The 26276-nt window shown below is 33.1% G+C and overlaps 3 protein-coding genes, 1 long non-coding RNA gene and 1 other non-coding gene across 7 annotated transcripts; 2 read left to right on the top strand and 3 right to left on the bottom strand.

Annotated features, from left to right (window-relative positions):
- The first annotated feature begins 45 nt into the window (after positions 1-45).
- TRNAD-GUC (transfer RNA aspartic acid (anticodon GUC)) lies at positions 46-117 on the top strand. The gene has a single exon. It is a non-coding gene; the product is annotated as a tRNA-Asp (tRNA).
- LOC121174767 (uncharacterized) lies at positions 90-6465 on the top strand. Of its 2 annotated transcripts, XR_005891089.1 has the most exons (6): positions 90-615; positions 725-1080; positions 4512-4710; positions 4811-5499; positions 5650-5757; positions 6051-6465. It is a non-coding gene; the product is annotated as an uncharacterized lncRNA (long non-coding RNA). The 2 variants fall into 2 exon arrangements; XR_005891088.1 differs by having other exon boundaries at positions 4512-5499.
- A 5-nt stretch (positions 6466-6470) lies between these two features.
- Positions 6471-7159, bottom strand: LOC100305487 (uncharacterized). Its single transcript, NM_001249173.3, has one exon. It carries the CDS (start codon positions 7090-7092, stop codon positions 6721-6723), a length of 372 nt encoding a protein of 123 aa, NP_001236102.2. The 5' UTR covers positions 7093-7159; the 3' UTR covers positions 6471-6720.
- Positions 7160-8685: 1526 nt separating this feature from the next.
- LOC100803107 (mechanosensitive ion channel protein 10) lies at positions 8686-12615 on the bottom strand. 2 transcript variants are annotated; one of them, XM_006578027.4, is made up of 6 exons: positions 12400-12615; positions 10607-12036; positions 10370-10490; positions 9971-10264; positions 9696-9898; positions 8686-9209 (listed from the first exon to the last, which is right to left on the bottom strand). In XM_006578027.4, the coding sequence occupies exons 2-6, from the start codon at positions 12022-12024 to the stop codon at positions 8945-8947; spliced, it is 2301 nt and encodes a 766-aa protein (XP_006578090.1). In that variant the 5' UTR covers positions 12025-12036; positions 12400-12615; the 3' UTR covers positions 8686-8944. The 2 variants fall into 2 exon arrangements, with proteins under 2 accessions (XP_006578090.1, XP_006578091.1); XM_006578028.4 differs by lacking the exon at positions 12400-12615 and adding an exon at positions 12158-12299.
- Positions 12616-23808: 11193 nt separating this feature from the next.
- LOC100802581 (protein BIG GRAIN 1-like A) lies at positions 23809-25630 on the bottom strand. Its single transcript, XM_003523603.4, has one exon. The coding sequence runs from the start codon at positions 25058-25060 to the stop codon at positions 23876-23878; it is 1185 nt and encodes a 394-aa protein (XP_003523651.1). The 5' UTR covers positions 25061-25630; the 3' UTR covers positions 23809-23875.
- Between the last annotated feature and the right edge of the window lie 646 nt (positions 25631-26276).

Genomic DNA, 26276 nt, shown 5'->3' with positions numbered 1-26276 from the left:
TATTTTATTATCATAAATGAAATCAAGAAATGATTACCCAAAGTTGTCGTTGTAGTATAGTGGTAAGTATTTCCGCCTGTCACGCGGACGACCCGGGTTCGATCCCCGGCAACGGCGATTTTTTTATTTATTTGGTTTTATCATTTTTTCACAATTTTGCTTAAAAATCAAGCGTTCATTTTGGCTTTCCTAGTTTAGTTACTCCATTCCTAGTTCTCAAGCCGTTTATCTCTTTTGCCACGAGATGTTTTTGTTTTTGTTTTGAGTTGTTGGAATTGGTTTTTCTTTCGAACGAATCTCATGTCCTTCTACTTTGGAGGTTTTGAGAATGTCTAAAAGTGACATTTCTGAAACTTAACAATATTTCGTTTTAGTGGCCTCTATTATCATATATCCAAATGTGCCTCAATATGTGTTCACTGGAAAACCATATAATTTGAAAAAAGGCACTAGCTGCTAGCAATTGGGTAAATTGCCCTCTAGAATTAAGTTAATCATAGAGAGATACGTCTAGTTTTCGGAAGCTGATCCTTGAGTTGTGTTGCTTCATAAAAGGTTTAGATGCATATGAGGATTGTCTCTGAAATGAAGCATAAACGTGAAGTTAAATATCAGGTTGGCACTTTCGCTTAATTCCGTGAATCTAATTTTTTCTCTCGTATCAAATTAAGCATCATGACAACTGTGTTTCTACCGACTCATCTAAGTATATTTTTCGTTGCAGTGATGAGTTGATATATCTACATATAATTTGCCATACATCTTTGTGACCCATCCTAGATCAGCAAGTTATGGATTGTTTTATTTTATTTTTCAATTATTTCCAGTGACTATTTATTCAGTTAATTTTTTTATTCCTTTTGATGGTTGTATTACTTCATTTGTAGCATTATATGGGAACGTTCATGTCTACTAATATCCTTTGATCTGCTTTATCAATAAAGTTTTATCTTCTACAATAGTTGGATTCCACTGTCATTTGCAATAGGACATGGCTTGCCAGTCTTAAGTGAAGAATCTACCCTGGCATCTTCTGATACCGGCAAAAAAATTTGGGTCTCTGATTCTTCACCATCTGAGGTACAATATTCTCATCAATCCATATTCTAAATATTTCTTTACCTGTTAAATTTAGGATCTACAGTGGAATAAACACATCATGACAATGCGAAACTAGTTTACATGTATAGTTTTGAAGGAAGCCTACTTTCTTTAAAGACAGAAGGAGAGTTGATTTTATCAAATTTCCTTAGTAATGTCACTAACTTCATCACAGCAGATGACAAGTGAAATTAAATGAAAGCATTAATGCAATTTGGCAGCTCTATAATCATCATGTCCTCGTCAACAGTTTGAAGTGTGTCTCAAAAATCAGCCTGATTAAGTTAAAATCAGTTTAGGAGCTGTTAGTTGTTAGTGGCCATAACAAACTTGTACAGCTGGAGGATATTACCTGATGCATGCATAGTTCCATATATTTAGGTGACCCTTATATAATGTATAGGCTAATGAAAAATTTACAAAATACATGAATAACCCTACTACTATAATCAAAGATAAGTGAGAAAAAAATGAGAGATTTAGGGTGTCAAAAACAAAAGGGACTTGGTATTCTTGGGGACATTCTAGCATGAGTGTTAGGGAAGAGGCATGAGAAGCCAAGGGAAACACTCCATTGTAACAAAAACTCAATCTTGATTACAAAATATATTGAATTGTTCTCTCTTATGGATGTAGGTTATAAAATCTCCTACAACTCTCACACTACGACACTTCACGCGGTGACACTTCATTCAACATTCTTGTTAGTTAGAACCCTCCATTGATCTGAAACCTCTATAGGTAGTCCATTTCGAGACCGAGAAAATCAACTCTGTCTGCTTCCAGGATCAATGACTAACCCCATAAACTAACACAAGACTTTTCAACATGTTTTGTCCTCACTCACACATTTTCTAGAAAACTTTCCTGAAGGTCACTCATTCCATAACTACTTCAAGCCAAACATGCTTAATTATGAAGTTCTTACAAAAAAGTAGATGCATCTTGTTTGTATAGGTAATACCAATTAATTCCTTTAAGTCATTCTTACCATTAAATTCAAGTCCCTAAAATCCTCTATCAAGTTCATCACTTGCACCATCAAGTTAGACATGAGAAAGGACTTCCTATTAAGAGCATCAACGATTACATTGGCTTTTCCTGGGTGACACTTTAACTCAAAATCATAATCCTTAAGAAACTTCGTCCACCTCCTTTGTCTCATATTCAACTCCTTTTGGTTAACCAAATATTTAAGGCTTTTATGGTCACTAAAAACCTCAAGTTTTGCACCATACAAGTAATGCCTCCAAATTTTTAAGGCAAAACATCACAGCTTCTAACTCAAGATCATGGGTGGGGTAATTTCCCTCATGAGTCCTAAGTTGCCTAGATGCATATACCACCACCTTGCCCTCTTACTTCAACACACATCCTAAACATTGTTAGAAGCATCACAATAAACCAAGGCTCACCAAAGGATCCAGAATAATCAAGATTGGTGATGAGACCAACTGCTTCTTAAGCTCCTAAAAACTTCCTTCACATTCCTTATCCCACTCAAAAGGTTTCCTTTTCCTAGTCATCTTGGTGAGGGGTAAAGCTAGTCTAGAAAAACCCTTCATGAACTTCCTATAGTAACTCGTCAATCTTGGGAAACTCCTCACTTTTATCACTGACTCAGGTTGCGCTCATCCTAATACCGCATCAACCTTACTAGAATCAACTGCCACACCCCTGCGAGAGATGGTATGTCCTAAAAACTTCACCTCATCAAGCCAAAATTCACATTTTTTTTGGCTTGACATATAAGTGCTCATCCCTCAACATCTGCAACACTATCCTCAAGTTTGAGAGTATATTAAGATATTATCTATAAACACCACCACAAAACTATCCAAGAATGGTCTAAAGATTCGGTTCATGTAGTCCATAAACACGGTTGGGGCATTAGTCACACCAAAAGGCATTACTATGTACTCGTAGTGTCCATACCTTGTCCTAAAGGTAGTCTTAGGAATGTCTTCACTCTTGACTCTAATTTGATGATATCCTGACCTTAAGTCTATCTTAGAGAACACTCACGCTCCATGCAACCGATATAGAAGGTCATCTATCCTAGGCAATGGATACTTATTCTTGATAGTCACTTTGTTCAGTTGCCTATAACTCACATAATCTCATGGTTTCATCTTTCTTCTTCACTAAAAGCACTGGCTCTCCCCAAGGACACACACTAGGCCTAGTGAATCCCTTCTCCAACATTACCTCTAATTGTTTCTTGAGCTCACTCAACCCCAGAGGTGGCATCCTATAAGTTGCTATTGATACAAGTCCACATCTAGGTACAAGGTCTTTGTTAAACTCAACATCCCTATTTGAAGGTAAACTAGAGACTTCCCCAGGAAAAATATCTTGGAATTCGCACACTACAAGTATAGTCAACACGTCATTTTCAGCCTCTACTTTAGCAGAGAATAAAAGCATGTATCCTTGGGCCCCCTCAACTAAAGACTTAAGGCAGACGACAATACAAACAATGAAATTGGACACAGAAGAATCAATTGACATTGGTTGTTTAGTAATGGAAATAGTTTTATCAGAACAATTTATAACATGATTTGAAGACAACCAATTCATACCAAGTATGACATCCAAACTATACGTAGGCAAGCATATAAGATCAACAAGATAAGACACACCTTGATACGCTAAAGGACAATTAAAACAAGCAATGAAAGTAATTAATTTTTCTTTTGCAGGAGTAGCAACACTTAGATCAAAAAGCAATATTTTTCACACAATCAAGAGATATGAACGAATGTGTCACTCATGAATCAAACAATATAATTATTTTTCTTTCTTTAATAAAACCCATACCTTGAATCAAACCGTCAGACTCCTTCACCTTTTCCCCCTGGAGTGTAAAGACTCTCCCCTGGTTCTGTGACCTTGGTTGGGATTGCCCCTAACTCCTTCACATTTTCCCCCTGGAGTGTAAAGACTCTCCCCTGGTTTTGTGACCTTGGTTGGGATTGCCCTCACCCCTACAACTTTTAGCATAGTGTACCAGTTTCCCATATTTGTAGCTAGTGGTCTGCATTGCGGGATGCAAATGATCTCCATGAATCAAGCCACAACACTGACATCCGACACCTTTGTCGGTCCTAACTCCTTGCACACGTTTTCCTTTGTTGATGGTGGGCACAGATTGCAACTGCTTTTGAAACTTGTCATCCTTGTTATGAAATTTCTTCCCATCAAAGCTAGTCTTCTCCTTAGATCTCTGAGCCTTCACTGCTTGCATTTTCTGCTCTGCTATGCGACACTTGTTCACTAGGGTGTTACATAGGTTATATTGGCTGAATCATGGCACCATGTACATGTGGTGTCATTTTCCCTTATTTTATCTCAGTATTTCTTTGTTTTGCTGTTTACTTGTGTTGTTTTGTGTGTTATTACTTGCACAGGTACTGTGTTGCTCCGTGTGTGTTATTCCTCTTGCAGAAAACTTCACGACCCAATATTTCATAACAAATAGCATTAGCAAAAATCCATTTTCCGTTTTGTAATCCCAACTCCCAAGCAATTAATGGGGTTAGCAACTGCCGGAGTAATCGGCAAGTGACAACACCTAACAGCTACTTCCCGTGGTCATGTATTATTCTGGTATTGTATACCTGCATTTTTTTCAATTTTTCAAATGCCCCTTTACCTCTGTGTCTGTTCTTTCCTGTTTGATGTGCTCTATGAAGGAACTGTATCACAGAATGGTGCAAAGAACAACAAGCATGCCCTCTTTGCCACACCTACATAATACACTCAAGCCCAGTTTGTTGTATCAATCAAACTTCTAGAATCGTCTTCTGCAGTCATTTGAATATGGGAAGAAAATATTAGGCAGGTGTGCTTGAACGAAGTCAATCTTTGGTGGTCACTGCACCCTCCCATCAAGTAGTTAATTTAACTAGAAATATAGATACATTACATGTCTTGTGTGGTTCTCAAAAAGTCACAGAAACACACACAACACCAATTTAATATTTCTGTTTTAGCGTTAGGAAAATTATTGTCCATTCCGTCCATCTTGTGTTTTTATATTCTTATTAATGGAAGGCTGCTAGAAATAGTTCTCCATTTAGACCATGGACTTTCGAGGGAGCTTATCAACCGCAGACTTCCTGGAGTATGCTGTAATTTTTATTTACCTTGTTGCACTCTTAAAAGGGTAGTGCATTTTTTATGAGATTGATATGAGTTTTCCTGATTGATTCAATTAGTAGTATTAACATTTGAACAATTGAATTTCATCCTACATATTAAAAATGAAATCTATAATTAAATTCTTAATATAAAGATTGCCATATCATATCTTGTACAGGCTGAACCGGCAGGTATCTCGACACACAGAGAGGTTTTCACTTCCTATATACAACATAATCAAACAAGTCTTCAAATGTAAGAATTTAACTTAAGCCATCTGTTGTGACTAGCAAGGTTTCAAATTTAGACTTCAATACCGGTTCAAAAGAAAGCAAGGACAGTGTGTTATGGTTTTGCTCATAGATTTGTTTTTTCTTATGTATTCTTGCTCTTGTTTCTTTGCAGATGTAATGGCATACACAATTCGTATACCATTCTTTCGTTGGTACATGGGATGGGTTATAGTAAAGCCTGAGACAAATCTTTGCTTGTGACTTAGCTGTCATGTAACTAGTAAGTACATTTTCTCTGCACAGCCCAACATCTCCGAACAAATTTAATACCTTCGTTACTTGGGTAAGATTGATTTTAATACAATTAATTTTGAATCAGTCAACATAACTGAAATGTGCGTCCAGAATCATAATCATTGATTTTACATCGGAGCATATATCACAAAAAATAAAAGAAACAGATTATGAGTGATAACTAAATTGGCACAAGTTAAACGAATAACTCGATTCTACTAATATCAATATCCGCAATTAAATGTGTTGGATCTTGACTCAAAATAATCGTTATTTCAGGCTTCAGAATAAAACTCACGTGTACACGGAAGAAAATTCTTATAGTCTCTGAGGTTTTCTGAAGCCGAAAGGTTGAGGATAAATTCTTCTATACTTAAAAAGTATTGTACCGAGTCTTGATTCTACTTCAAAAGTAATGTGAGGATACAAATTTAATTTTCATTTCACGCTATGTTTTGAGGGACCCGGTACAACACTCAAAAAGTATGTAAGAAAACAAGGATGGGAGTGGCTGGAGGCTCTAAACATGCAAAAGCAACGACGTGTCAATTAAAAATTAAATCAACAATTTACGATTGTTTTATCAATTTGCTATTTTGCTTCAACCTATTTAAGTTAGGATTCATTGTATTGGATTCATCATGATACATTTGTTGGTATTGTGAATTAAGTTTTGAGGCATTAATTCTGATAATAGTTCATAGTTTTTAACAGACATCTGTGCGGTTCCTTCTATATCACAAACCGTAATCTCTTAGCAGGATCACCCATTAAACATAAACACATTGAACCATGAAGATTAATAAGGAAAATATAAAATAAAGTGCAGCTGGGATATAGATAGTATGCATATAACAGAACCAGTTGCATATAACTTGCATGAAACAAGAAGCTAGAAGAAGAGTGAAAAAGAGAGAGAGAAAATGAAAAGCATTGGAGCATGCATGATTTAAGTTCTCTTAACCGGATCAAAGTTGGAAACCCCAATAACGGCTCCAAATATGGCTGCTAGAACAACCCCACCAGCAAAGATGCTGAGTAGAAAGTTCTTTAGGGAAGGGGAGAACTCATATCCAGCAGCATGAGCCACCTCCGGAACCACCATAGATGCTGTCACAGAAGCTGCTGTGAGTCCGGCAACTGCCTTCTCCTTCAAAGATGCATTGATTTGAGGCTTGGAGTTTGACACTGCCTTCGTGGTGAAGAGGGTCCTCTTTGGTTGGCGTAGGGGTAGTGGCCTGAAGAAGGCTTCGGATGAAGGCTTGTTGTTGTTGGTAACAGAGCTCAGTGACAACGCCATGGGAACAGAAGCTGAAGCCATTTGGGGTGTTGCTTTGGTTGTGCTTACCTGGCTTGGCCTGAAGATTCTGCTCAAGAGATTGGGCTTCAGAAAGTGGACTAAAAAAGATGTAAGGTGTTAACTGGAGATTTTCTGTTGACGTGGCACTTGTAGGTTATCTTACGTGGGATTTTCTTTACCTCGTATTGGGAGGATAAGGTTATCGATCATCTGGAACATCATCCACTTAAGTCAAGAGGGACAATGTTGCTTGTGACATAATTGTTTGGGTTTGAAATATGGGTGAAGAAATATATTGATTAGACATTTAACGGGCTAGAGAAGAAATAATCCTGTCCCAATTTAATTCATAAGAGGAGGAAATAAATTTTTAAAATAGAATAAATAGTTAAATAATTTTAAAATGTGAGATCATCTTAAAAGATGAAAAGTTTATATTTAAGTTCTAAATGTGAAAAAAGTATAATAAATTAATCCTGCAGATAATTTAAGAATAAATTAATTTCAAAATTTTAAAACTTAATATTAAATTGATTTTAATTTTTTTAAAAAATTATTCCTTGAATTTTTCAGTATAATAATAAAATGATATCATAGATTTAACTGTAAAACTAATTTGTTTTACTTTTTTTATATTCAAGAAATAGATTTATATTTTTTGTTTGTCAAAAATAAATTTATCACTGCATCACACCTCTAAGGATAAATTTGATTATTTATCCTAAAAATTACTTTATTTTTATAGTTTTATAATTTTGAATTTCCCAACATAAATAAAAATAATTTACTTAATACATTTGAAATATTTTAAATTTCTTCTCTTTCAAATCCCTCAATATTGAAAGGAAACAAAAATTAAATGAGGTAAGATTTTATTTTCCTCCATTCTTCTCTCCTTTTCTCCCTTAAAAATTGGATTAAATATTGTTATCTAAAATAGAAAAATTGGGTTAAATAGCAATTTTATAAAAATTGTTTCCCTCCCATTATTTCTCCAACAAACACTAAGTAATACATTTTGGATTATGGAAATTAATGATTTTTTTCTCTATAAAAAAAGAAAAGAAAAACTAAAGTAAGAAAATGAAATGAAACACTAAAAGTAAGAAAATGAAATGAAACACCAAAAGTAAGAAAATGAAGAAAGATAAGATAAAAGGCCACTATTCCTTTATTTTGTTTGGATAATTTTTTCCATAAACATTTCAAAGAAAAAAAATTAATAAATTTTTCTATAAACTAAAATTAACTTATGGATAAATTAAATTAAAAAAATTTGATATTACTTTCTCAAAAAAATTATTTTTAACTTGTAGAAAATATTATTTCATTTTCCTCATTTTTTTTTTATCTAAAAGTGTTTGTCAAAAAAATCTATCCAAAGAAACCCACAAGCTACAAGTTCTTCGTAACAAACCGGTGAAAAAAATCTATCCAAAGGTAGAACATTTGTTTCGCTTACAGATACATTTAGCCTTCTTTTTGGACCTGGGATCTATCGCTTTTACGAGAGCCTCGAAGAGAGAGAGAGGAAATCCAACTATGACAGAGAAAAGAAGCTAAACCTCCATTCAACAGACATCAGAATTATAGCCAGACGCAGAAAGAGTTCAATTGTGGGACGAAATTTTACTTTTACATTGGATCCACTTTATGGTTCGTATAGTCAAGCATAAGAGTCCTGAATTCATAATTTCACAATCATATCTAGGGAAAAAAAAATTGTTAATACTGTCTGTTAATCAAGGCCCTATATATATACTTTACTAAAGCACCACTCCCAACTATCATGAATTAAATCAACCAAAGAAAAGGTCTGGTGGTATTTGACAGATGAAATGAAACATAGGAGGCACACATGCATGCAGCTGAATCATATATTGAGCAAACTTGAGTTTGATTCAATATGTCTAAGATGAATGCCTTGAGGAAGAAGGTTGTATCTGATATTGAGCTCTTCAAATATTTTCTTTAATTCCATCACCAGTTCAGTTCTTCGCTTGGTTTTCTCCCCAAACTCTTGAAAGTTCATTGTGTGGGTAACATTAAGACCCATCTTAATCTTGTTTACATCTTCAAGCTCCTTCACTACTAAGCCATGATTGGGATGCCAGTATTGTGGATTTCTCTCCAGGTACCTAATTTCATAAAAACACATTAGAACAAAGAAAAGCACAGATATACTACAAGGGCATAACAGAAATGAGAGTTGTTCCAATTTTGGTGACAAATCCCCAGTTATCTTATAAATTTCCTGTGAAGAAAAAATAGGAAAAAATTTGCACACCCCATCCACCCTCCTGTTTGAGATGCACACCTTCACTTGCAACAAGTCTCAACTCTTGATCAAACTTATATGAAGCATCTTAATTCACAAGAAAACAACAGAACATGCTCCTCATGGTAATCTTGATTGTACTTCACCAATTTAGATTAGAAAAAATCACAGCAACTAGTGAAAAATTATGGAGGCATGTATTAAAATGTTCATTTTTCCTTTATTAGTTCATACGTCATTGCATTCATGAATGGACAAATAATACTTGGAAGCCACAACCTAAAAATGAAAATGCATTTGATGACTGAAGAATCCACTCATTTACCCATATGGATACATAGCTTACCTCTTTATTTTTTCTTTCAGTTCCCCAATCTTCTCGGCTGGTGTCATAAAATCAATCGAGAAATCTACGCGGTCACCCATATCTGGGCTTCTGTAATAATTGCTAATTGGTTTTGTGGCCAGTAAAGAATTTGGATAATACACCTTTTCATTGTTAAGCTTCAAGAAGACTGTTGTCAATATATTCATTTCTTCAACCAATAGCTGCCAGATGATCAGAAGGCATTAATATGCAAATCTCAAACAAGGAAACAAAATTTAGAAACTATAGATTACCTCAACACCATCAATAACACATCGATCACCAACATCAAATGGATGCATTACAAACACAAAGATGATAGCTTCAAATATGTTCTTGCATGTGTTTCCAAACATGAAAGCTGCAAGTACTAGCTGCGATGAGAGGAATACAAGTACTTTTGTTGTCGCAATCTCCATTAGTAGAAGCCACACAATTATGGTCACCACTACTAGGAGTACTGTCACGAGCTTGTTTAGTTGTTTTACAGCTGTTTTGGTGTCACTCAAGGCATGTGCTAATGCTCTGCGTTCTTGATATACCTTCAACTGAAGAACACAGACATTATGAAGTGAAATGTTAGCAACCAAAACAGAATTTCAGTCCTGCATTATCATGACAAATTTTAGATGAGCACATATAGAAGACCTTACCAACCAGTCTGTTAAGGACTTTCTAGTAATTTGCCCCGTTTCTGCTTCAGCCAGTAGGGGATATACCATTCGCACTTCTTCCTTAATCATGAACCTCCGAAGTTCATCCTCATCAATGTACCTATTCATAATGACAGAACTATTAAGGAGAAACAAGAGTGGTAGATATCACAAAAAAAGAGGAGGACAAATAATACATTTACAAGCAACTAGAAGTTATAGTGCATATATTCTTACGTGCAACCAGGGGCAGCAACATTCCTGAAAATGTAATAGGCAGCAGCAGTTGCTTCCATCTCATTAGTAATCTCTTTATCAGTTTGTTCATTTTCTCCTTCATCGAAACTTTCATCTAGTGCACTAGAGATTGTGGACAGCCCTGAAGTTGTCATTGCATCTACTAAAACCTTCATAGTCCACGCAGAAACTTTCTCTTGTTTCATCCGGTGAAGCTTTGCGATATCAATAGTCTCTTTCTTTGTGCCGCCTTTACCATCTGTACTCCTGAAACTAAAGCGACCAACACTGTATGATGCCCCAACCTTCTCAGCCTCTTCTACAAGTGGAGGTCCAGAGAGATTCTGCAGAATGTACTGATGGAAGAGAGATTCTTGAATTCGATCAAAAAAAGACTTAACGTGGAAATTCGATGCCAAGATTTTTAACAACAATGTCTTCACGAACCACAGGAATGCTCCAATGAGGAGGGAAACAAGAGTCCATGTTACCCCATTCAAAATCTTTGACGCCAATTCAGTTCGGTGGACCCCACGGTTAATCAACAGCACCCATGTGAGAAGAACCAAACCTAGCCAAATGAAGAACTGGACACACTTCTTCAGTCCATGGACAAAATACAGCACCTTTTTCCTCAACAAAAAGTTGGTCTCAATCAAGAAAACCACAATGAGCATGAACCATCTGGTAACCAACATGCCACAAAAGGTCACCATCACAAGCACACACCACCTCCAAAACCCCAAGCCCCAAATCTCGGTCCTTTTAAGTTTTCCAACAGTTAAACTAGCCACCAAGCTACTTGCAATGCACACAAACACAAACCATTCAAACAAAACCTTAACAGTCAGTCTCCTACTACGCATGTTTTTACTCAATTCAACTTTCTTGTAAATGATTTCATCGAAATCCTCCCCGGCCAGCCCGGGAGATGCCATCAGCGGCGTCTTGGGAGTGACCACAGACAGGATGGAGAATGTTCTATTAACAGTCCCAGGTTTGTTGTTGTTATTAGGTGATGCTTTATATGGCGAACCAACAGTCAAATTTTCTTGCAAAGTTGAGGTAGCATTCTCTTCCAAAAGGGTCCCATCAATGGGGTAAGATTGTTCACCAAACCTTGATTTGGGTTTGGAATACACTGACCTTGTGAGTGATTTTCTCCGAGTGAGGATGGCATTGGAAGTGGGAACTTTTGGGGGCTTGTTTGGGCTTGGCATGAACCTTATCTCAGGGGAAGCACAGTTCAAAGGTGGCGACTTTGCAGCAACCTCGTTGTCGTTTAATGCTCTGTGTGGCGAATTCACCCTGCTCTGCTGCTTTGGCATCAAAGATTCAGCACCACCCTCATGTGGAATCGCCACCATCACTTCCCTTTTCTTCTCAGACATGCTTACTTCACCGCCTTTCAGCACCATCCATTCATAACCCTACGCAAAAAAATACAAAGTTGACGAAATTAATAAGTAATCACAAAAAACAAAACACACTGGCACTAGTCTACTAATACACATGTTTTTTTTTGCTTTTTAATATGATTATGGTATATACCAAGAGCAACTTGGACTACTAGTACTAGTACTAGTACTAGACAAAATGATATTCATAAATAAAAGAGCAAAAAAGCAACAAAGGAGACAGATCAGGAAGAGCTGTAACTAGTTATGTTATGTGAGGTAGTAAACAGTGGGTGACAGATAAAGTTGGCTGGCAAAGGTTGATAGATAAAAAAAGTGTAGTTACAAAAAGGGGTGGTTAACGACTAAACGGGGATTGAGGGAGACTATGCTTACATATGATGTGAGTCAAAAACAACGGCAAAGGTTTGGGGGCAAGGACTAAGGAGGCAGACTAATTTGAAAGTATGAGTCTTTGGAGCAGAGAAGATAGCGCAATGGGAATGTGAGAGTGAGTTGCTGTAAGAGGAAACTCTGGTTTTGCGAAGTCCCAGGTCCCAAAGAAAGGCCAAATGAAACAGAAACGAAGACTCTATGGATGTAACAAACTAATAAACAAATAGTGGAGCAGGTACTGTTGTTTATTCATAATACCAAAAAACAAATGGTAAGAAGTGTTTAAAGCACGAGTTAAGAAAATACGATACTTTTTTTATTGAAATATATAAAAATATGTTTGTTAATGATTTTTTACGTTTTATAATTAATTTTTGCATCAAAGATTCAAAGATGCGTGTTTAGTTTAGACTAATTTTTAAGAAAGGTTTATTAGGAACATTTTCATAAAATTATAATTAAATATGTTATTAATCGATGTAATTAGGATAATGCGCATCTTTAGTCCATAAAACTAAAGACTTTGTTTTCTAACGTATTGTTAGTATAAATTTTTTTATTATGAATAGACTTGAAATTACTACTATATGATTTTGAAGATGGTTATTATAAAATTAATAAAATAATTATATATAATGGTTTGTAGTTAAATGATAGTATAAAAAAATATTTAAATTGTCTAATGCATATGTAGTTTACCCAAAAATAAGTTATCTTATTCTGGTTTTTCATTTATAAAAATACATCACATGAGTACATTTTCATAAATGAAGGATTAAAAGGAGATTTTTTTTTAAAAGATACTACACCTAACACGTTCTTACAAACGATAAATCAAAAGGAGTCAGCTTATTTTTCAGACTAAAAACAAATATTATCCTATTTATAAAAATTAAAAATATATTTAAGTTATAAATTTATAATAATGAATCATGTTGATCATGTAGTAAATTGATTGGTTTAAAGGTAATGGAATTATGTTTGGTTTTTTAAGTAAGATCTTTAATTTTAGTTTTTTTTATGAATGAAAAAAATATACTTAGAAGAAGATATTACTTGAACTAAAATTAATAATCAATAAAGTTGGATAGTATTTTATGTTTAACTATGTTGCTTATGTGATCCTATCCTATGGTCGAATGCAGGCGATGTATTCGTAATAAAAATTCTAACACCTAAGTTATGAAGCAACAAAGTAATGGTGCAACTATGTGGAGATGACAAATCTAAAATGGAGCATTGGTGGTATATATAAATGACAAGGGTGTGTTTGCATTGTAATTACATCCAATTAGACTCACGTTTAACTCAATACACATCTCAAATAGTTGTCTGTGCATTAAATTGCATAATTTTCTCATTCAACATGGTGGTTATCAATATTTTCTCTTCTATTTTTCTTTTACTGAACACATCCACTTTTCTATTTTTCACTTATTTCTTCACCATTTTTTCCTTTACCAAAGACTGTAAACCTTTATTTGGAAGATGGAACAAGCAAATATGAACGGGAGCAAGTAATAAAGTTATTCTTTCCCATTTTTAATATGGTTTGAAAAGAGAAAGATTTGACAAAAAACATGAGACTCACTAAACTATTTTTAATTCTGTCACTTTTAGATGGAAAAGGGAAGAAAGCTGGCCCAATATACCAAAATGATCAAATTATCTCTATTTTCGTTTTTTTCAATATACCAAAATGATCAAATTATCTCTATATATATATATATTATTTCACTTTTCTTTTAATCAAATAACCTACAAAATCCTTTTTTTTAATTGATACACAAATGAATATGTATTACTTATTTAGAGATTTTTGCCATCAATTAATTAATCAAATCTTAGTTAGGTGACTGTTATTAGTCAAAATCAATTAAATCTATGATTTTTTTAATATTTACTTCATGTCGTGCTATGACTTCTTGAACTTGTCAACTTTGACCAAGATAATATTCAGTGATTGTAATTCAAAACTCATATGTCATATTTTCCTCTTATCAGGTGGCAAGTCTTTGATGCACGCTTGCTGAATTATTCAAGCTGCCCATGTGTTTGCTGCCTTCTCCATCATGGATTTCAAAAACAGAGATACGTACCAGAGTTTTTACTTTTTACCCTCCTCCCATGAATCTCTTCATTAGTTAATTTTTTAGAACGTGAAATATAAATGCACGAGTTTAATTAATTTTGGGTATTGTATTTTATTTCTTCCTCATTTTCATATATTTTTTTCCATGAGACAAAATGACCCACAAAAAATATTTTTAAAAAATGTCATTTTGAAATGAGAAGTGAGAACATAGTACTGAATATAATTGAGGTGTAATATATAATTAGAAAGTCACATTTTCTTTCATATAAAATAAATATTTTGAAGAAAAAAAAGTTGATTGAATCAAATAACAGTAAATGTTTGAACAATTGAACTAAATAACCGAAAAACGTATTTTTAAAAAAAACATATTTCTATACATCAAAGAGATTGTTTCCCTCAAAATTTTGACAAAAAGGAAGAAGGAGACACAAAAAGCACAAGACATTGCCAGCATATCGTCCGTAGAGAATAATGATAAGAGGATTCTAGAGTTACATATTCCAGAATTGAAAATCCGTCATCATCATTAGTACAATTCACAATGGAGGAACAATTTTGTAAATATAGCAAAACTAATCATGCATTTTGCTTTGTAAATTGGATCAGAAATCATCACCATCACCTCCCTGCAATACAACAACTATAATATATGTATCGAATCTTAGAAGGGGGACCGTGATTAAGGTTTAGAAACTGCTTTAGACAATTTAATATTCTTTTTGTCCTTTCTTTTTTTCGAGTGTAGTAGTTACCGTCGTACATGGTAAATGAAGACTTTTTTTAAAAAAAAAATTCATAAATAACAGCCTTTCCTTTTTATTAAAAGACGTCACAAAGAATCGCTATATCATTTTATTAATTATAATGAAATCAATCTTTATTCGAATATTGACTTAATTACTTTTAATGTAAATGATATAGATCTCCATTTTTAAAACTGGATAAAGCATGACATCTCACTTGATCCTCAAGACTAATAGTTCATGACAAAAAATAAACAAACAATAACTAGAGTTGGGCTGGGACTGGGTGGGAGAGTTGAATATTCCACCACATCTTTTGATTTATTTCCTTACTTGGACTGCAGTAGAGATCTTCTTGCGTAACATATATAAATATAAATAAAATAAATAGTTTATATTATAAAAATGATCTATTGATATGGCTTTTTACCAGATAAATTTTATAAAATTCATTATGCATTTCATTAATTCAATATATAAATGAATCGTGCATCATGTGGATGTGTAAACTGGTTTTCCAATTAGTAAACAATTGATTTGGTTAACTAGAAATTTGGAGGATCCTCTTGGCATAGCTTTTGAGGCTACGACTAATTGTAGCCAAGGATGGTCGAGTGGATGGATTTCTATCCCAGCAAAGACATCGTCCCTTGATGGAAGGACAGGCCTTAGCTTGTTGCCCTCCACAACTTCCATAGCAATCTAATAACATATATATTCAGAATATATATTACAACAAAATATGATTATAAGAAAATAAGAAAGAAAAATTAGTTGAGCTTATTTTATAAGTTAAAAAATCAAATATTCATCTTTGTTTAAAAGTTAAATGTAAAATTTATTTTGACTTAATTACGAAAGAAATTCAATTTTTTTTTCTATTACAAGGACTCTTGAAGAAACTTATTCGATTAGTACTTTAACCTACAACCAAAATTTAGTGTGTCCAAAATTTTAGTTCCCTGTTTAATTGTGTGCTTTTAGTATAAAACCTTGTTCTTGTTTATTTGTCTTTCTTTATTATTGGTGGAATATGATTTACTTGTCATCTTAAAAGTTTAAGATAACATTGATAATTTTTTCAATCATGTTTATATTTCTACTTAATTATTGAATGTTTTACATATTTCTCATAAATAAAAACAATAATAAAATGTTATATATTAGACACTTTAATAGTTTTAATATAAACATTATATTAAGCTATGTGTTATCCTTAAAAAAATGAACATTAAAGAAAATAATAAAAGATAATGCTTCGTTTAGTTTTATTTTATTTTGAAAATTTTTTTTTAGCTTACCTCTTCTTTTTTTGATAAAAAAAAGTGATTATTTATTTAAACTTAAACTATCCTAAACATAGTAGTATTACACAAAAAAGAATCAACAAAACTAGTAAGTCAAAGACAAATTGATGTAGTTACCTTGGCGGGACCTAATTCTGTCTCAATATAAGGATATTTTCCAATAAGTAGCTCGTTCAGTATAATTCCAAAACTGTATACATTACATTTTTCATTATACCATATACATGTATGTTCCTGGAAAAAATAAAAACAACATTAAGGACCTTAATTTCATTCATGACAATTAATAGATTTAAATATCATTTTAGTTATGTAATTTAGTGTTTTTTGATTTTTTATCCTTACAATTTTCTTAAAATTATATTTATTTTATTTTTATTCCTTAAAACATTTTAGATAGCACTTTAAACAATAAAAAAATATTATCTAAAAGTTATAAGAACTAAAATTTAAAAATAATTTTACAAAAAAACGGAAAATAAAAAATAATCAAAATAAAGGATTAAAAAATATTAATTCCAATCAATATAATAAATTCATCGAAAGATGCACTTATTAAGGTGGGTCAAAATATGTATTGTATTTGTCAAACTTGCCTGTTTCCAAGAAGATATTGCTGGGCTTGAAATTGCGATGAACCACTTTGGGTTTTTGCTCGTGGAGATACAGCATGGCTTGGGCTATTTCCAAGGCCCATGTGACTGTCTTTGAAGGGAGGAAGTGGCACGGTTCTGTTTTTGGGCCTCTTGCCCGGCCCATGTAGCCACTCCTCGGTAACTACCCATGCATGATGAGGAGGCTCGAAGCACGCACCCATGAGGTGAAGAGGGTTTCGAGCTCCTGAGCTTAGAATACGACACCGTTTTCGTTTGTGCGGAAGAATGCTGTGGACATTCACTTCACCGCCACATCAAATCCACGCCATGTCCCTCTATGAATCTCGCCCGTGGTTCCCTGCCCTATCTTTTCTCCCAACTCAATCTGTCCATTAATTGCAGAACTTTAATTTCGTGTATATTCGTATGTATTTGACGTAAGCTCTTTCGAACTAATAAGCATTGCTGAAATGTTAAAAATTACAAAATCATAAATGAAACCCGTTAAATAAAAGTAACCTTTATAAAATTGTGTAATTTTCCATAATTTTTAAGTAATACTGAAGAGTGTATTTAATGTGATAAAATGGAAATGGAAAGAGCATAGCAGCTAGCTAGTAACTACTGTTGGAATAAGTTTAAGGTAAAGTCTTACATGAATAAAAGTGAAAAAATTAAGTATGAGAGAATACTAATAAACCTAAATTTTAATATTTTGAATTAAAATATAATGTTAATTTTTTTTATGTGATTATTCAAGAATGGTAGCAAATGCGGGAACAAGAACAATGTGATTTTAAAGAGTGCTTTAGTCATAATCATGCACTTTCGTTGTTAACTGCACGCCCAAGTACACGCGCCAATCTTGACGGACTTTGCCTTGTGTTGCTTACACACAAGATTCAAGCTAAGAAATTAAAATTACAACAAATGTCACACTTATATCATATATTTCCATCCATTCATTATTTATATCAATTGATGAGATAACTTTTTAGAATAGTATAATAATAGTAATAGTAATAATAATAATAATAATAATAATAATGTTGCCTACAAATTTCCGGCTGGACAAATTGTTTTGTTTGTCCATATTATGGCATGGAAATGTTGCCTACAAATTTCGACCTTCGCAAAACGGCAAGGGACGGTGAGAAACAATTTTGCGGAGTTTTTTCAGAACCAAGAAGATAGGTATAACATAAACCAAATATTGATTAAATCATTATTATAGTCAAATTTTTGTTTCATACCCAGACGATTGATTCGAATTTTTCGAAAACAAACATATCAAAAGCGGCAACAATAAATATCTTCCTAGGATGTAGGAGTTAGATTTCTTAAGGGTGTTTGCTGTTAAGCTTTCAAAAAAACTATTCTGTATCTAAAAGACATATGTGATGCATGTAATGATTGGATAGCAATACTGATGGCTGTTGAATCTTCATTTTGTTTATCATATGTCGCTATTAGAAGATTTGAGAATAAACCACCCTCCTCTTTTATTTTAAAGTATCATACTTTCTCCTAAATAGTCAATAAAATAAACAAATTATATAAATAATCATTTAAGTATATATATTAGAAATCATACTAATTAGTCTTTGAACGTTAGTAAATTATATCAATATATCGACCAAATTGACAGATATTAATACTTTGTATAGTTTCATTATTTTAAGAAAGAAAAACTAATACTTGAGAGATCATATTAATAATTTATTCAAGTTTAGAACCATTTTTTAGGTATATGCATAGAGTCATTTCTATACACAATGAAGACTAGAATATAATTTCCTAATAAGAAATTTTTTACGTGAAAATTGAGTATTGCGTTACCTAACTGTATCCAATACTTGCTAATTTCACCAATTTTTTTAATTAGGAAATAATATTCTACCTTTAGAACCACTGTTTAACATAACAAAACCAACTTTCATTGTGTATCTATTCCATATACAAGATTCCTCTAGATAGAATACACATTAGAAATTTGTTTCCATCGAACGAGAATATTTTTGTAGAAAAAAATTTTGAGATTCAAACTTAGAAAAAGAAAAGGGATGAGAAGAAATGGGGCTAAGTATAATTATACATTGGGTCGGCCCTGTTTCTTTTACTTAAATCTTGCTCCAAGTTTTGAAAGGCCCATTAGAGTTCTTGCTGTTTTTTGAGCCTTTTTTCTATTTCTATTATTATTATTATTTTATCTTCCAATTTCACAGCATGAATTATATACACTATACAGAATAGTTTAGCAGCATAAGTTCACCAAAATATATAGCAGCATTATTTGACTTTTGTAGTTTATCTGTAGCTGCCGAATCAATTCAGTTTAAGTTGGCTTAGATAGTCCAAACTCTAACCGAAGGGCTGCATATAAAATATATATGTGGGTTTTTAGGGATTCATGAGTACGAGGGAAGGGAATAATTATGATTATAACTAAGTATTTTAGCGTAACAACTGAGTCAATCTAGATACCCACAACGACAATTAAATTCAAAAAGGATTCTGATGCCGTAAAATAACATCATGTGGATCGTCTAGCTGAAGAGTAGTTTCTGCATAATTATTTAATGATAATATAATACTATACTACTCTTTAGTATATGCAAACACTCTCAAACGAACGGGTATATTTTTCTTTGGATAATGATGACTTAATACATCATTTTTAGGTGTTGGGGTAAAAAGAAAAGAAAAATAAAAAAGAAATAAAATAAATAAATTAATATTATAAAAAAAAAGAGAAAAAGGAAGATGGTAAAAAAGGAAAAATACGTGATATGATAAGAATAGTCTATTTCTAATTGTCCATTTTGTACTTATAAATAAGTTATTCCTATTAAAAAAATACATAATTCTTATTCTCTTTAAACTTTTATATATATTTTTCTTTTTTATTCTTTTATCTGCTTTTCTACTTCGGATTATATTTCATTTAACACGATAATCATTATCCTTTTTCATTTTAAAAAAACACTTAGTCTTTTGGACGAGCCAGCAAAAATTTGTTCCAATCGTCATTGCTCGGCTACTTCTCCAACTCACCACTGTACGGAATCTTTAACCAGAGAAAATGATAGCAACTATCCCTACTCATTTTTTTAATCCTCCGAGAGAGTTTAGAAAGCCTTTTCCTACTATTTTTGCTCTAATTTTCAATTAAAAACCGTAAAATAGTGTGCATTAAAAATTTACGTAAGCACTTCTCTACCTGCAATTCCTGAATAATTTAGTTATACATCCCCCATCTGCTAATTGAACAGGTAAATATTAGTTTCTAAATTATATGTGATCATGCTGAAATTTTGACTAGAGAATAGAGATTCTTTTTATGTGGGTCTTCCTACCTTTTGCAACCATATGCATGCTCGTCACGTAGTAATCTTAATTATATGCTTTATTTGAGTAGGCTATTATTAGGTCTACTAACTAACAATCAACCCTACGTTGCAGTGGTTCGCTTTTTAATGTTTACGAATAATTAGTAGTATTATTTATTTAAGACAAATATAAAGTAGAAATATTTTTATAAGTTGACAAAAAATTACGCTATTTATAATATTTATATATATATTTTTTATAATAATAATTTTTAAATTTTTTTAATTAATATCCTAATAATACTAATTAACAACATCTTTTTTTTTGGAAAAAAATGTAAATTATATTAAACTTAAAATAATATAACAATAAATGAGACATACCTGCTAGAAAAAATTAAGAATATCTTTTATTTAACACTTTCTTAGTTTCTTACAGGGCTAATATTTTTCTCTCTACCATATTATTTTATCCCACATTTTATGTACTTTATCTTTTTATTGCCTCTTCTATTGTATATTTCATTGTTCAAAAAATTATGTGCACATAATTTCTCTTCAGAATAAAATTTTCGTTATCGATCATGATCCAACGGCTCTATAATTACTCGAGAATTGCTCTGCACATGGGTTTTTAGGACTCTTATTAATTTATTTTAGCTAGGACACCCACAAAGTGTGTAGGTAAAACGAAGTAATATTGATTTTGTAATTAAAATATGCGGTCAAGTTAAGTAAATTTATTTTAACTATCTCTACGTATAATTTTATTTTCTATTTTAAGTTTTCTAAACTATTCTAAACTGTTAATATTCTCTTGTTTAATTTTTAGTAAAAATAATTTAATAGTTTACGACTTATATTTGTTGAACAAATCCTAAAAGTGTAGCTAATAATTAGCACACATAAAGATCATAAATAAAAATTACAAGAGCTTTTTAACTAATTCACATAAATTAAAAAGTGAGTTAATTTAATTATTGACGTTAAAATTCTTAATAATTTGTGTTATTTTTAAAAAAATAACCCTTAAAATCATTAAGATTCCTCATCCCACTCTTTTCGTTAAGTTGCTTTTCACTTAAATAATTAGTAACTAATGTGTAGCTAGTCATCTTTCCCCATCCTCAAGAAGAGAGAAAGAGATTGGCTAAAACATTGCCATTCAAAAAAATTACTGGCTAAGAAAAAAAATACAATGCAAGAGACCATTTCAAAATAGTTTTATAAAAAATGACAAACAAAATTTTCAAAATATTCCTATATAAAGGGACAAAGGTATTATTTAACAACCACATAATTAATGTTTATGTTTTAATAACAGTCGCACAAAAAAAAAAACTAAAAGAAAGAAATGTAGAATGATTTTCAAGTTTCATTTGGAATATTATTTAGAATCAAGGGAAAAATTTATTTAAGTTATATAAAATAAAACATATGTATTTCATAATTAGATGCATTTTGATTAGAATTTAATTTCTATATATTGAAATTATCTTTAAAGTAATTGTTATTAAATTTTAAAATTTTATTATATGTAATAATTTGTGTTTTGATGATATATAGTGTCTTGTCAATAATAGAGTATTTATTCTTTTAATCATTTTTGTAAGTTGTACCATTAAAGTGACTTCTAAAATATGTTATCATTTTTTTAATTGTAAAAATTTTAAAATAAAAAGAAAAGATTGTCAAATTAAAAGTAATAGCAGTCAAGTTATTACTATAAACCAAAAATCATATAAGAACAGTACAATGTAAATAGTGTTATACCATGCAGAAAACTTTGTTGCTTGTTAAGTACAAGGAACCCATATATGGCTGGCTATTAACCAGTGTCCTGTCCTGTGCGGCTGTGAATAATCAGCATCTTAACTTAACACCCCACAACAATAATTGCTTACTTTACCGCGCATCAGTGACTTGGATTTGCTTTCAACACATCATTCTAAGCAGAGTTTGCATTGTACTATGTACCAACAAGTGCTCAAAACAAAGGACAAAACTAACTGCACTCTTTTTTTTGCCACCAAAAAATAACAACTCGCCACAATCAACCCATAAGACCCCATCAAAGCACAACATTTAAAATTTAAAAAGAAAACTTAAACAAAATGTTGTTGCTGTCATTTGTAGTATTTTTGAATGGTAGCGCAACCTGCAAGTAACGGGGGGCCAATACAAAATACGAATTCCAGAGAGGATGAAAGAAATAAAGAAAATTAAGAAAGCATAAGCTTTAGTATTCACTTTCTCTATTCCCATGGGCGAACAAGATCTGCCTTTCCCTTTACCATCACACCCCTCGCCTCATTTTGCTTGTGATTACGATCTCGAATCTTTCGTTTTCCTCTTCCTCTTTTTTATTAGTATTTTCTTCTTTGATCACACCCCTCCTTCCTCCACCTACTCTGTCAGTATCTATGTGTGTGAGTGTTTGGTCATGATCAAGAAATATTAGCTCACATCCCCACCTCTCTCCTTTTAGAAAACCAAGTACCCTATTCGCTTTTCTAAATCACGCAGCTACTGTGCTTTTTATCATATATTCATATTCTAGTTCACTCAAAAACATTCTGTGACAGATACATTCAGCCACGCATTCCTAGATACGTACTTATACAAAGGAAAAAAAGTTACTGTATCTAGCACGGGATGTGCCCGCGCCGAGTGAGCCTATAGCTAGACTCAGTTCACACCGCCACAAAATTAAGCACTAATACAATTACTAACCAGGAAAAAAGTTACAATGTTTACGTTTGGTATTTGATCCAGACACTCACCAATGACAAACACAAATTAGAAAACGACTAATTTTGGTTTCTAATTCGCAATACCCACAATCATCTCAAGCAAATAACGGTTTCTAATTTATATTTGGTATCCGAATCAAACCATTTAGTGCGTGTTTAGCTTTTCCTAAGAGAATTGATTATGAATTTATAATTGATATTAGATCAATTTTTATATTTATAGTTTTATATTGTAGAAGATTTTAAAATTAATTCCAAATCCAAGATTGATTCTAAATTGAAATAAGTTTGAGTAACTCTTGTGTTGAATAAAAAAAATTATACTAAATTGTACTGTTAACTTAAAATTCTATAATATAAACATCCAAGCCGTATCATTTTAATTCTAATCAAAATCAATCTTATAAAATTAATTTCATTGAAAATTAATTTTTTCAACGTTCATTCATCCGAACACACGCTTAATTATTATACTGCTTTCTAATTAAAAAAAAAATCACATTTTTGGGTTGGAAAACGCTGCCTTAATTCGTCTCCCTATCTTGCATAGAAAAAAAGTTATCAAGATGAAACAAAATGATTATATAAAACTAGTATATAATCTGCATGTAATTTATCATCATAGGCTTCTAATGAACAGAAGTAGTACATTATATGAGGCCATTAGCAATGGCGCGATTAGTAGAAACATAAGTTGTCTCGTAAACGGGAAGCTCATCACCATACCTATCGTTTCCCATCACCGCTAGGTGATCAAGCTCGAACAGATCCGAACTTGAACAACTCGATGCATCACCATCATCTTCCACATCCAAATTAGTAAAATCGCTCTTCTTCTGGCTTCGATGGTACTCTTTCAAGAACTCTCTAGCAGCCTCCTCCACGCGCCTACTCCTATCCACGACCCTTAATTCTTCATCTTCTTGGTTCTTCTTGCGCCCAATTTTCCACGCGGTTGGCACGGACACTTCCGTTACGCGAGTGTCCTCTTCATACAAACACTTATGCCCACACGCTCGAGAATCCTCGCCCACGATCACACTCACGGGGTAGAAACGCACCGTTCGCTTAACCCCGTCACGCAATTTGTCCTTAGAGGAAGTCGAAGCCTTGCTCAAACAAGACCGCGAGAACGAGGAAGCGGAGGAACACGTGGAGTCCTGTCCCGACTTGGTGGAAGCTTTGGCGTCGTCGTCGTAGGTTTTGGTTTTCTTAACGCTGCCCCCTGTCGCGAACAGAGAGTTAAGAAAATTACTTAACTTACCCCCCGGTGAGATGGGCTGCTTCACCTTCTTCAGGTTGTTGTAAATCTTCAATGCCCTCGATTCTGACTTTATTAAACCCACTTCGTTGCTCGCTGACGTCACCACTGGCTTCGGCCTCGACGGCGCAAAGCACGAAACTCGTGATTTCGACCTCATTCCGTACAAGGATTCCGTGTCAGAGGAGGACAATAAACCAGAACTAGAATCCGAGGAACTCGAAGTTGAACTGAAGAACATAACCTCCTGGTCATGTTCGTGATTATGATGATGATGCCAACGCGATTTTCCCTCCGTTTGTGTTTTCCATTGACTTCCAGCCTTTTCGCTTTCTTTCCATTTGTCGAGCAAACAAGCGCGGCGAATGCTGGCAGCCGTTATCTCTTCTTCTTCTTCTTCTTCTTCGACGAAGACTCTGTTCTGTTGCTTCGCCATTGTTTCGTTGTAGAGCTTCATGTCGTTGCCCTCGTCGATGGAACGGTAGATTTGATCGAGTAGAATGGAAGAGAAGGAGGGTTTTTTAGCGTGGTTTTGGAACCTGAGCCTTTGTTGTTCTCTCTTTGTTGTGTACATGTTGGGCGTGTAATAAAATTGAAACAGCACGGGTGAAAGGGAATGATGAGAGATAGGAGGGTGAGAAACAGGGGAATAAAGTGTAAGTGTGGTGGGGTAGGGGTTTGTTTTAGGTGTGGGAAATATAGGAAGGTTCAAAAGCTGCCATGGAAGCTAAGTTGCCTAAATATGTTGTTGTGTTATGAAAGGGGTATGATTGAAGAAGGGGAAGAGGGGTGTGTAGATAGAAAGATGATTTGCTTGCGTTGAAAGCTTTGTGGCAGTGAAAAAACAAACGTGAACAGGGTAATTGATTCCTTGTCTAGAGATAGAGAAAGAGAGTTAGAATGAAGGAGAAGGGAACAGTGTGAGGGACTTTATAAAGGTCTCAGTCACGCGCGTGCACCACTTAGCCATTCCTTTTTTCCTCTCATCAGCTATAAATTCGAATTTGTAGCCGTTGATCAAGTTTTGGAAATGCAGGGTGCGGTCAAGTATTCAATAGTTTCGTTACGCCCTCTCATTCAAAGGGCCCACGTGTCAAAATGGGGATTTTTTTTCGATTAATTAGAGCGAGGATTTTCATTTTTATTATTGAATTATTGAAAGCATCTCGACGCTGTCACTTGAAGAATTGTTTATTTTTAAGATACTGTTACTCATTTAAAATTAAGCTTTCATTATTTTTATAATGATTATTCATAAATAAAAAAAATATTTTCTTGTCATTTAAAGAAGTAATTTAATAATTATTTAAAATGATATCATTCAAACAAAATATGATATTATAGGAATCAATTAATATAAGATAGAAAAATTCAAAATAAATTTTACTTAAATTACCCCTTAAAGATGTAAAGATGCTGCTAGAGGCGGAATTTGTTTTGAATGTAGACAAATATGGTTCGGTTATTAAATTCCATTCCACGGATTGGGCGCTCTGGAATATTATTTCATTCAACTGGTCAGGGTGACTTTAATTTTATAATTTCTTGATTTGGTAAGGTCTACAATGTTTCATTTAAATACGCGGCAAAAAAGAAAAAATATTTGCCTAAATGTGGTGGGTAAATTTAAAAGGAAAGCGGGTGAGATTAATTGTTCGCTTCAAATTACAATTGAGCTGGCAGCAATAATTGATTTTGTTAGGTAACAACGTGTTATGTTCTCAGATATAAAAAGGTTATGTAGAAATTAGTAATTAAGAATTGGATACGTATAATAGAAAGTAAAATTT

This window comes from Glycine max, chromosome 4 (assembly GCF_000004515.6).
Source record: "Glycine max cultivar Williams 82 chromosome 4, Glycine_max_v4.0, whole genome shotgun sequence".
Classification (NCBI taxonomy): domain Eukaryota; kingdom Viridiplantae; phylum Streptophyta; class Magnoliopsida; order Fabales; family Fabaceae; genus Glycine; species Glycine max.
This window is presented reverse-complemented; position numbering and strand designations above follow the sequence as displayed.